Raw genomic sequence first — 13,348 nt, forward strand, 5'->3', positions numbered from 1 at the left:
TTGAGTCCATTGATGTTGATAGAAAATAGTGACCAATTAACGTTAGTTCCTTTATATTGTGGAGTTGGTGGTCTTACTGTGATTCATTGCTTGTTTTCTTTTGATTTTTGTAGGGACATTATCTGTATCCTATGTTTTCTTGGGTATAGTTGTTTTCGTTGGATTGGAGTTTTTCTTCTAGTATCTTCTGTAGGGCTAGTTTGCTGTGTAGAAATTGCTTAAATTTAGTTTTATCATGGAATATTTTGTTTTCTCCATCTACGCTGGTTGAAAGCTTTGCTGGATATAGTAGTCTTGGATGGGATCTTTGGTCCCTTAAAGCCTGCATGACATCTGCCCAGGCCCTTTTGGCTTTCATAGTTTCTGATGAGAAGTCTGGTGTGATTCTGATAGGTCTACCTTTATATGTTACTTGGCCTTTTTCCCTTGCTGCTTTTAATATCTTTTCTTTGTTCTGTAGATTTAGTGTTTCAAAAATGATGTGACATGAGGATTTTCTTTTCTGGTCTATTCTGTAGGCCTCTTTTATGTTTATGGACATCTGTTTCTTTAAGTTGGGGAAATTTTCTTCTATGATTTTCTTGAAGATATTTTCTGGACCTTGGAGACTGGAATCTTCTTTTTCATCGATTCCTATTATTCTTAGATTTCACCTTTTCATGGCATCTTTGATTTCTTGGATGTTTTGTGTTTGGGACTTTTCCAATTTTACTTTTTCTTTCAGAAAAGTATCAATTTCTGCAAGCGTATCTTCAGCACCAGAGAGTCTCTCTTCCATCTCTTGTATTCTGTTGGTAATGCTTGCTTTTGTGGTTCTCCAGCTCCAGGGTTTTCTCTGTTGGTGTTTTCTTTATTGATTCTAATTCTATTTTTATGTCTTGTACCATTTCCTTCATCTGTTTGAATGTAGCTTCCTGTCTCTGTAAGATGGCCTCTATTTTTTTGTTTGTTTCTTCTCCATATGCCACTAATTTTGCCTCTACTTGTTCCTCTTTTTGCAGGTCTATTCCTCTGAGAGGTTTGTTTGTTTCCTCTTTATGTGACTCTAATAACTGGATAAGCATATCTTTAAGGTCATTTTCCTGTGTTTCTGATGAATTGGCGTATCCATTGATTTTTGTGGGTTGCTGGTGAGGCCATGATTTCCTGATTTTTGTTGGGTGAGTTCTTTTGCTAACCTCTGGCCATTTCTTTATCTGTAACCTTCACTGTTTGTTCTTGGATTCTGCAGTTCAGATTGGTACCGTCTTTCTCTGGTGTCTGGAGAATTCTTAAGGGAGATAAGAGAGGTCCAATGGTTTCAGCGTGTGCAATGTTTCAGCTATACCTGTGCGAGGGAAGTCTGCGGGCGCAGAAGGACAAATGCGCACAAGTGTGTATGTGTGCATGTGTGTGGAAGTTTGCCTTGAGGGGCAGGGTGCTAGAGAATGCAGAGGCCTTCAGTGTGAGGAAAGGGTGCCTTGCAGTCACCAAAGGGCTCGCAGGTGCTGAAGTTATTGCAAGTGCTGGTGATGATCCTGTGTGCAAATTCCCTGAATATGTCAGTGGCCTACAGGCTATTGGCATTTATCTCTGAGCTCCAGGAGTTATTTGCATAAACTCCACTGGTGGTGCCACAGAGCTGGGGTTTCCATGTCCCAAGAGACCCTCTGTTTCCCACAGTGGATGTGTGGGTGGGAGATTTGTGATGTCTGGCTGCTAGTTTAGAAACACCCTTGATCTGGGGCTCTGCAGGCACTTGGGGGTGCACTCACTCTTTAGCAGGTCAAATCATAAAGCACAGGGGTTCCTCCTGTTCTCTACTGGCAGGTTTGGAACTGCTAAGCCAAATGTGTGCTCAGACAGCTCAGTGGTGCTATAGCCGCTGTACCAGGGAGTCCAGCTGTGGCTGCAGAACTGAGGTGTCCAGGTGCCTGCTGGGAAGTCCTGTGGAGCCAGTACCATGGCTCAGTGCGTCGTTCACCTGTGTGGTTTTGTAGGTCCACCGGACTTTGGTGGCTGCACAGCCCACTGTCCGCCACTGAGAGACTGAGTGGTCCATACAGTCAGGCTCTGTAGAGTCAGTATGGCCGGCTGCAGTTCACAGGCGTGGGACCCAGGCAGACTTTTACCATGGATCTCAGCTTGGCAAGCGGGTTAGGCTGGCTGCTGAGGCTGCAGTTCTAGTATCCCCACCTAAGCTGTCTCTGTTCTCAGGCAGCAAGTTCTGTGTCACTGGCACTGTGGCTCAGCTCATCCAAGGAAGAGAGAGGCCTGAAGAAAGAAAGTGTCCCTCTCTATTCCCAGAGAAGTCCCAGCCTGACCTGAATCTAAATGTTCTCTGCTCCTGTGCTGTCCCCCCTCCTTCAGGAAGCCACAATGTCGATTTTCCAGCTTCAGTTGCCCCTCCACTGACCAATTTCGAAGTTTCAAATCCTCTGCCGCTCAGAAACGATGCACGTTGATCGCCGCCATCTTGGATCCACGAAGAACTTAACTGCAAAGAGAACTCCAAACCTGCAAGGCATACTTTTACTGTTTTGTCTCACACTAGCAACCATCAGTACCATTTAGACCACACTACCAAGTTGTGTTGCCAGTCCAAGATTTAAACTGGCTGTAGAGTTTTCTGAGTATACCCTGGAAGGTGGATCTGCAAAATCACTTTCCTAGGCAATTATTTCCAGCAAAGAACCCACTTCGTGGCATAGTCAGGCTGCTTTCTCCTTTCAAACAAATTTGCTTTTTTCCAAATTGAAGCTTTTGATGGGTGGGGTCTTGCCTTCAGGGCACTTTTCTTATTGAAGACAGTAGAGTTAATCTAACAATTATAAATGTTTTTTTTCCTCTGAATGTTCTGTTCCTTGTCCACAATTTTAAACTAGCTCACACAACTTTCCTTGCTATGTTTTTCATCATTACGCTCTCATTGACAATCTAAATGGGAACAGTGAGAAGTAGCCATGTCACAGACTGGATGCTGTGCTGTCTTGAAATGTCTTCTACTAATGAAATGAGTCTGTTACTTCTTAACTCATCCTCACACAAGTTCTCACCCCGTGGACAGAACATGCCCAAGTTTCCTTTTTCCCAGATGTAATTACAGCAAGTCCACGTCTAGATCTCACTAGCCCAGGCCTCCTCCACTGTCTGCCTACCACTTATCACTCCAGTCCTCTGAACTAAATGGCCCATTAAACTCCCCTCGTGGCATTCTGTGTATTTTCTAGCCCAAAGTTCCAAATCAGTCTGCACTCCTTCTATAAACCAGTTCCAGTGCCTGAGAACTATATGATTAAGTTTATAAAATCAACAGTCATACTTCTTGGTACCAATTTTCAGTGTTTGTTGCTTTTCTCGCTACCATAATGAAATATCTGAGAAGAAATTATTTAAGGGAAAAAGTATGTTTATTCTGGCTAACAGTTACAGGGGATCATTCCTTCACGGAGAAGGAGGCATGTCAGCAGGAGGGGAAGGTATAGCGAAAGGATCAGAGCCTAGCAGGTCACATTGTGTTAGCAATAAGGAAGCAGAGGGAGAACAGAAAATGGGGAGAGGTTATAAAGCCTCCAAGCCTGTCCCCAAAAGACACACTTCCTATAGCAAGATTCTACTTCTCAGAGGCTCCATATCCTTCTCTAACAGTGCCACCACCTGGGAACTAAATTTTCAAATACATAAGCCTATGGAGGATATTTCTCTTTTAAAGTATAGTATCACTGATAGCTTGATACTTGACAAATACTGAGCTGACCATTGAGGATACTGTGAAAAGCACAAAAACACATTTTCCTTAGACTGCTGGAGCTTACAGTACCAAGAATCAGTATGAACAACCATGCCTACACACACACACAAACACACACACACACACACACAAACACACACATACATTAATGACCTTAATAAATATCTGTGTGCCTCTGCATACATGCTTTTGTTGTTCAACTTAGGATGTTTATGGGACTTCTAACAGTAGAATGAATCTTTTGCCTGTTTGGGGGACCCTTTTCCTCCTACTGGGCTGCCCTTTTAGCCTTAATATATGTGTTTGAGTCTTATGGCATCTTGTTATGTATTCTTTGGTTGATAACACAGGGAAGCCTGCTCTTTTCTGAAGGGACCAGGATGAGCAGTGAATCTGGGAGACAGGGGTGGTGGTGGAGGAGGGGACTGGGAGGAGTGGAAGGAGGAGAGAATGTGGTCAGGATGTATTGTACGGGAAGATAATAAAAGAAAGAGAAAGAGAGAAAGGAAAGAAGGAAGGAAGGAAGGAAGGAAGGAAGGAAGGAAGGAAGGAAGGAAGGAAGGAAGGAAAAGAAAGAGGGAAGGAGAGAAGGAGGGAAAGAGAGAGGGGGTATCCTCAGGATATAAAGTAAAGAAACTAATATAAAATTTTTTAAAAAGGAAGGAAGGAAGGAATATGTGGGGGCGGGGAGACTGAGTTTCCTCATTTTGAGGCAGTCTTGCAGGTGAGAATATATTCCACATGGGAACTCATCAGTGCAGTTCTAGAGGATCTTTCAACTTCTATACCATAATAGATAATTGTTCTGAAAGTTAATGTATCCATTAATGATTGAAGTATAAAGTAAAGAAGCTAGTATAGACCACACTCTATGACTACCTACATCATTTAGGAGGCTTGGTGAAAAATGAATAATTTAAAAAAATCTTCTGTTAAGAAATGTTAAGCATTTCAAGACAAGGAGAGTAGGAGCTACAGAGTAAGCCCCAAGCCCCGTAGGATTACATATATCACACACCTATGAAGCATTCATCTCTTCCACATTTATTGCATATATTTTATTTGCTTACTTAACTTACCTCAGGTTCATTACAGCTATTAACACAGAGAAATAAAAGACTTTTAGTTTCTTCCCATCACTACCATCTGTGGCTTTCTGTGGAGCAGCAAGATAACTCATCTGAAGAGAGTTCTTTTATCCTTTTATAAAACCATTAAAATCCTGACAGTGATTCAAAGTTGCTGTTAAAAACTCATACACACTGTTTCACCATCAACCGTACTGACTTTTTTATCTGTACACACCTCCTTAATTTTGCCTAAGAGAAAAAAGTCTCCAATGTAGTGTTCCAAGTTTACTATTTTCCCATGTATGCCACTTAAATCTGAAATTCCCAACTGAGATCTCTATGTCTAGAAAGTAATTTTCCCACAGTAAAATGTCTCCTTGAACAAATTAGGTATTTTCTTTTTTTTTTTTTTTTCTATCTCTGAAAAAAAATTATCTATTCAGAATCAACTTCCACATATGGTACAGCATCTGGGTCCGATCCAGTAAAGGAGGCAAAATGTCATGTTAGACGTGAATTAACCCTTCTGTTTCACCACTCTTGTGTCTACTGTTGTGTAACAGTAACTGTCTAAACAGGGAGGTTAGTCTGTAGTCTCTGGACAGAGTTCTAGGAGTTAAAAAGCAAGAATGTATAAAAAGATATCTTTATATCTTCATCAGCCTCTGACCTGAGCAATTATAAACACAGGCAATGAAACCACCAGAGTATTAGCAATATCTATAACTTGATCACTGATAATTTTATACATCCTTTCATATCATATTATGTACTGCATATTTCTTGAGATATAATTTCTTCTCAACATTACATCAAAAATTTTAATGGTGTTATAATCACTATTATGTCACCAGAGGCTAAAGCAGAAAGATGTCCAGTTCAAAGTCTCCCTAGGCTATCATTTGAGTCCAAGGTCAGTTAACTGAGTGAGACTGTCTCAAAATGAAGGTAAAGAGAGGGCTTGGAATACAGCATATGAGCAGAGTGCTTATCTAGCATAGTTCAATTTCCATAAACTGTCGTATGTTAGTAAAAGTCATATATTACAACACAAAAATGATTTTTACATTGACATTGAGATAAGTATATTTCTACATAACTTTTTCTTTTGTAATCCAATTACCTCATCTTATGAACTTAAAAATATGATCCCAATATAAGATGCACATATTTCACCAGACTCACAAGAGAGTTTATGGCACATAAAAGGTGAAGAAATGACATCAACCGCAATTACAGAGCTCATATGGCAGTGAAACAGAGGTGACTGTACTGTCGTCTCACAAGAAGTACTGAAACCATTCTAGCACGGAGAACTTGGAGTTCTAATTCAACAGTGTGTAAATTATAACATAATCATCATGATTTTTAATTATGATACAAAAGGAAATATATCAAAACAAAGTAATATATGGGGGTGGTTTGCTTTTTTATTTTAGTGACCATTAGATTCTATCCCAAATGCATTGTTATCTTATATGGATCGGTACCTGAGATGACAGTAGGTTACAATCAATGAACAGTCCTTTTCCAGTTCTGTAACGTTGTATGAGGCCAGCCATAATGGCTCCATAGGCAAACAGGCCAGTGGCAAGGTCAGTCATGGCCACACCTGGGCGAACAGGATCTCCATCCTGATTTGAGGTTGAATGAAGAAAACAGAAATTGAATATTGATTCATCTTATATTTCTCAGACATTCTGTAGCAAAATAACAGAATTATATTTGAAGCATGCATATCTACAAATGAGTACACCCCTACACATGAATAAATGCAGGAAATTAGTAGTGAGGATACCAGCTGATGGGAATGTACTGCTAGCAAATGTATATTTACCACTGTATTTCTCAAGAAGCACACAAGCCAACCTAAGCCAAGTCAAATGAAATTAAAAAAACCTTTATAAACATATTTGAAGTTCCTTTTTCATGTATTCTACTTAAATAAAAAAAATAAATGAATTGTTTGAATTTGAATATAAATATGTTAATGTTACAGGAAAGAGTTAAAACAGTATTTTTTCCCCATTGGATGAAATGCTGTTCTAGAAAAAAAAATTACAGGAGGAAGAGGAAAAGAAGGAAAAAAAAAAAACCCTGGTTTTATTTCCTGATAACTATGCTAATAGCAAGCAAATATCCTAATGGCATATGCTTTCTAAAAAGATACATAATGATACATATGTTTGAAAATATCATAATGAAGCTTATCACTTTAAATATTAACTTTAAATTTTAAATTTAAGTTTTGATTAAAAAAAAAGACTAAGCAAGTCAATTAATATTTACATGTATTTCTGAAGAAACTTATAAAAAGCAAAAAATAGTAATACCATGTGATGAACCATAGTGACAACCAAAGAATTGTAATACCTGAAAGTCAGTACAAAATATTTTAATGTTATGAAACAGATTAATCATTAAAATTTCACTACAACGAGTGATAACTAAATCAAACTTCAGTAAGTTGTTCGTATAACACTTTGAACATATTCTTTTATGGTATAGAGGCCCAACTTAAGCAGCTTTCAATGCCATTCACACCTGCCATGCATACCCACCCCAACTCTAACCACTATATTGCCCATTCCCAACTCAACTCTAACCACTCTGCCGAAACCACTCATCCTTACTGGGCACATCTGATCCCTTCTCTAGAAGACACAATATTGATGCTGCCAACTACACACTCCCTCCACCTAAGGATTGCCTCTTCAAAGGAGGATGCTAGCCCAATACCAACAATTTACCAGAACCCATTGTCTGAGAAAAGTCCAAAGCATATCCATCATGCTCCTGAAGATTAAGTGTAAAAAAAATCCACTAAGTCCTACAGAGGGTTTGCTTCTGAGCTTAGAAACTTTACTTGGATGGAGCAGAGCCAGGACTATTTCTGATATTACATTTCAACATTTAAACTGAATTGCCTACAGACTAAACCCTAAGCCCCATACAAATGGATGACCACCTGACAAGCTACAGTGACAAGAAACAGAGCTTAAAGCACTCATTCAACAATAGAGAGATGGGGTTTCCATAAGAAACAATACCAACAACCTAACTCCAGGTGTCTAGCTCCCATTGCAAAAACACAAACCTAAATAAACCAAAACAATAAGTCTCTATTAAAAAGTAGTTCTCCCAGAGTAATGTCTCTTAGAAAGGCTACTTAGATGATGTACAAGCCAATGGTATCAAAATATCAATAATAAACATTATCAAAGAACTCAGAGTATATTAACGAATGCCATAATGAAAACCAGAAAAATAACGAATAGTTAAATGAAATGATGAAAACAATTCAAGATATGAGAACAAAATCTAGTGAAGAGATAGAATATCTGGAGGAAACCAAAATGAAATAAAATTTAAAATGAAAATTTCAAGAATTCAAATGAAAAATTCAATTATTCAGACAAAAAAAATCAGAGGAACACTTTATCAATCGATAGGGACAAGTGAAAAAGATAGTATCAGGACTTTAAGACAAGGTAGAAAAGTTGTTCAGTCAAAGAAAATATCAAATCCAAAAGTGGAAAAAAAAAGAATAAAAATATGTTGAGGACCCATAGGAAAACCAAACCTGTGAAAAAATAGCTTTAAAAAGAGGAAGAGACCCAGGCCAAAGGAACAGAAAATATTTTCAACAAAACAATGCAAGATGATTTCCCTTATACATGAAAGGAGATGCCTGTCAAGTTCCAAGAGGCATAGAGAGCAACAAAGAGAGAGAAGCAGAAAAACAACTACCCTCAGCACATAATAGTCAAAATATTAAATATACACAGCAAAGAAAGGATATTGAAAGTAGCAAAATAAAAAGATCAACTCACATACAAAGCCTGCCCATTAGAATTACAGCAGACATTGCAAGGAAAACAGCAAAACCCAGAAAGGATTGGGACCAATGTTCTATGATTTATGAAAGGCCAAAAATATCACCCAGACCACTATATACAACAAAGAGATAAGCTATAATTTACAGAGAAAGAAAATATTTCAAGACAAAAGATTTAAAGAAATTAGGAGCAGCAATCCTGTTCTACAGAAGCTACTGGGAGAAATACTTAGTTTTATTTGCCTGATATAACTGTCATCTCCGAGGCTTACTGCCTCTGTGTGTTAATTTAGGCCTAGTCCTGAAAGCTTCTAACTTCCATACAATCTAATCTAGGCCTAGAATATTTTCGGCCTCTGAGACTTATTTACTGAATAAACTCACCATTTCTAGATCTTTTTGAACTCTGGATGGCTAGTTGAATTCAGATGTTCTGTCTCAAACTCCTCTCCAAGCTGGCTTATTCAATCTTTCTTCTCTTCGCTTCAGAGTGAATTTCTGCCCTTGGCCTCAAGCTAACTATAGCAATCTGTTCTAATCTTCTCGCTCTTTCTCATTCTCTTGCTTGTTTTGTCTTCACCTGTGTCTAGCTTGTTGCTGTCTCTCTGGAAACAGTCTCTGTAAAACTGTCCTGGTAAAAACTGCCTCTGGATTCCACCAACTGAACTGCCAGAAACTCAACTCCACGACACTGTCTTTCATATGACTGGCTCCTAACTCCTGACTCAACAACACTGCACTGGTTTCAACTGGCTGAACAGAACTGAATCCGAGATCTGCCTGGTTCTGTTTCCTGAGTGCTAGGATTAAAGAACCTAAGCTTTTCTTTACCTGAAACTTTCTCTATACCAGGCTGGCCTTGAACTCAGAGATCTGCTTGTCTCTGTCTTCTGGTATTAAAAGTGTATTCCAGCTGGGTCACACAGACCTAGAAGGCCTTTCTTTGGATATGATCCCTTGGTGGAGAGTGTTTCAGGATTAAAATTCCTCTACATGGTTAAACATGCACAAGAAGGCATTAGAAACAATTTCTGAACACTGAATCAAAGAGATTAAATAGACAACCACAACAGCAACAAAATGACAGAATTTAATACACATTTTTCAATAATAACTCTTCGTATTTATGTCTTCAACTCACAAATAGACACACAAACTAGCAGATTGGACCAGAAAACAGGATCCATCCTGTTGCTGCCTTTAAGAAACACAACCTCATCAGGACCGGCCACATTGTGATGGGACCTGATAAACTAGGGTCAGATGGAAGGGGAGGAAACCTCCCCTTATCAGTGGACTTAGAGATGAGCAGGGAGGAGATGTGGGAGGGAGGGTGGGATTGGGAGATAATGAAGGAGGGGGCTACAGCTGGGATACAAAGTAAATAAACTGTGATTAATATAAAAAATAAAAATTAAAAAAAGAAACACAACCTCATGACCAATGATATACAACAGCATAGGATAAAAGGATAGAAAAACGGTATTCCAATCAAATGAACCAAGAAACAAGCAGCTGTAATAGTCTAATATCCAACAAAACAGACTTCAAACCAAAACAAATCAGATGAGGTAAGGATGGAATACTTTATCCTCATTGATAGAAAAGTCCAAGCATAGTATACAACAACCCTAAACATATATGTACCAAAAATGGGGACCCAGTTTCATAAAAGAAACACTATTAGACTTAAAACCACAGATAAATCCCAAAACAGTGACAGAGGGTGGTTTCAATTTTAACCAATAGACAGGTTATCTATAAAACAACTAAGTAGACTAAATAAGGAGATTGTGATAATTAAATGACATCATGAAATCAAATGGACCCAATATATATATACAAAACATTTCACCCAAACACTAAAAGATAAAGGATTTCAGCAGCCCATGGAACTTCCCACAAAATAAGACATAAAACAAATCTCAGCAAATGCAGGAAAATAGAAGTCATATGCCCCATTCTCTCTGAACACCATTCAAGACAGAAAGTACACTAACCTATGAAAGTTGAATAACACAATACTGAGACAAGTTGGGTGAAGTAAGAAAGGTATTAATTTTTTTCTATAACAATGAAATTGAAAACACAACATACCAAAATCTATTGAGCTACAATTAACGCAGTCATAAAAGGTCATTTATAGCATATGTTTCTACATCAAATGATTTGAGAACTTAATGATGTCTCTGAAGGTCAGAGAAAAACAAAATCAACATATATAGGAAGAGATAAATAATAACAGTCAGGGCTGAAATTGATGAACTAGAAATAAATTTTTTTTTCAGAAGTCAAAAGATAAATGAAATAAGAAATTAGTACTCTGAAAATACTAACAAGATTGACAAATATTTAGCCAAACTAACCAAAAGAAAAGATGCAAATTAATACAATTAGAGAGGAAAAAGAAAACATCTTAACAGACTAAGAAAATTCAAAATTTCATAAGGACATGCTTTAAAAGTTTATGTTACACCAAACTACAAATTCTAAAGACACAGATAATTTATTATAAAGAACACATCCTCGGCTGCTGAGCATGGCCTCAAGTGGTTGCATAGGCCACTCACATCAACATGGCCCTTGGTAGCTGTGGGTTTTGTGTAGGAGTGGAACCTGTTTAATTTCCCCGTTCTCTGTTAGCATGCTTATTGTTGTTGCCATTGTTTCCAGTCTGGTTTAGGTAGCCATACTTTCCAGTACCAGGGGTAGATATGCTATCATTTCTAAGAAATGTAATCTCACAGCAGATTCCCTGATCCTCCGCTCTTACAAAACTACCAGCCTCTCTTGTTCATCGTTCAGTGAGCCTCAGGTACAGGTACTCCATGACTTGTTGTCCCATCCATTTTAACCAGTTGTGGTTTTCTGCTGCAAAGAGAAGTTTTTTTCATGGGTGATGTGATGAGAGATAAATTAATTTGTGGAAGTAAAAAATAAGCAATTAGAAAGCAGTTAAGAATTGTTCTGATCTAGTAAAATGATGATTGCATGTTCTCATCTAAGATCCATAACTTCACTAGGTATGGGTTGTTGGCTGCGTTCCAGTACCAGGCATGATTTCCTTCCCTTTAAATGGGCCGTAAGTAAAACTACAGAGCTTTTGGTTACTACCGAGGTATAAGTGCCAGTGTTGATCTTTTAGAAGTATCTTGCTGTAATTGTGGTTCAGAGCCATTCTGACTGTGAGGGACTTTTGTTTGGTTCCTTCCCTTGGCAGCTAGCATATCAGCTTCTGGTACTATGAAACCTAGTCCTCAGGGAGGAGGTTCTCAGGCTCAGCTTCAATATTCTGAGTCCTGTGTTTGAAATACATGGCATCTTTAGCAAGAGTAACTTACTTCCAATGCCTAGAAACATCAGTCACAGCCTATGTAGCCTTTTTATTAATTATTTATTTGTCTTGAAGGGGTAATGTTGACTCTGACATGGGAAAACTCCATTTTAACTTTCTATGTAAATATAAAAATTTTCTACAATAGTAGGTTTCTATATGTCATTTAAAAGGTCTTAGTGATTTATCTTTTCCAATATCCCCTCTTCTACTTTACCTTCCTCTCCGTAACCTCAGCTTAATTGCTACTTTTTTATTATTTCCCCTAACAGGACTAAAAAGTGTGATCAGAGTGTATTACATGAAATTCTCAAAAAAATCAATAAAAATACTATGTTGAGAAAAAAAAAGGAGGAAACTACACATAACTAATAACAGCTGAGAAAGAATTAGTCTTCCTCTGGATGAAGCTCCTGAGTAGAGGGCCTACAGAGAAAAGAGAAACTGTGGGTGGGAACATCTCAGTGACAAGATGCAGACCTAAGACAGGGTAGGCTTCTGGGAGGATAAGGGGGAACTCTAGTTGAGACTCCTAGTGGCAGGGGTCATGGAGACTGAAGAAGACACCTTCTAACTAGACAGGACTCCTAGTGGAGGGATGGGAATACCAACCCACCCACGAAAACTTCAACCCAAAATTTGCCCTGCCTATAAGATGTGCAGAGATAAAGATAGAAAGGAGACTGAGGTGCAACCAATGCCTGGCCCAACCTCAGACTCACTCCGTGGGAGAGAGCCAACCCTGACACATTAACGATACTCTGCTATGCTTGCATTCAGCAACCTAGTATAGAGGTCCTCTAAGAGGTTCTACTCAGCAGCAGATCAAAACAGAGGCTCACAGCCAAATATTGGGTGAAGTGTCGGTAGTCTTGTGTTAAAGTGGGGGGAAGGATACAAGGTCCTAGAGAGGACAGGAGCCCCACAAGAAGACCAACAGAGCCAACAAACCAGGGCCCAGAGGGCTTGAGGAGACTGAAACACCAACAAAGGACCATGCATGAAGTGGACCTAGGCCTGCTACACAGATGTAGCTGATGGGAAATTCCAGCTTCATGTGGATTCTCTAGTAAGGGGAGCTGGGGATGTCTCTGACTTAGACTCTGTTATGTGCCATTTGATCACTTCCCCCTGGCAGGGCTGCCTTGCCAGATCACAGGGGAAGAGGATGCGTTCAGTCATGATGCAACTTGATGTGCTGGAGTGGATTGGTAGGGAGGCTCCTCTTTCCTGAGGACTAGGAGAGGAGCAAAGAGGGAAGGAAGGTGGGAGCAGGAGAAGAGGAGGAGGGGGCTACAATCGGGATGTAAAGTGAATAAATAAATAAATACATTTTTTCAAGAAGAGGAGAAAAAAACTACACACAAATAATGACT

The 13,348-nt window shown here is 38.9% G+C and overlaps 1 protein-coding gene across 25 annotated transcripts in view; it reads right to left on the reverse strand.

The window, feature by feature from the left end:
* Sugct (succinyl-CoA:glutarate-CoA transferase) overlaps nt 1-13,348 on the reverse strand; it is a 707,647-nt gene that overhangs the window by 610,001 nt on the left and 84,298 nt on the right. For all 25 annotated transcript variants that reach the window (XR_009587720.1, XR_009587721.1, XM_060372766.1 and 22 more), the window contains exon 8: nt 6,291-6,434. Coding sequence is in view for 23 of the 25 variants with exons in the window: in XM_060372766.1 (XP_060228749.1) it covers nt 6,291-6,434 (144 nt within the window). In the remaining 2 variants the exon portion in view is untranslated. The remainder of the gene's footprint in view (nt 1-6,290; nt 6,435-13,348) is intronic.

Source organism: Meriones unguiculatus, chromosome 19 (assembly GCF_030254825.1).
Source record: "Meriones unguiculatus strain TT.TT164.6M chromosome 19, Bangor_MerUng_6.1, whole genome shotgun sequence".
NCBI lineage: Eukaryota > Metazoa > Chordata > Mammalia > Rodentia > Muridae > Meriones > Meriones unguiculatus.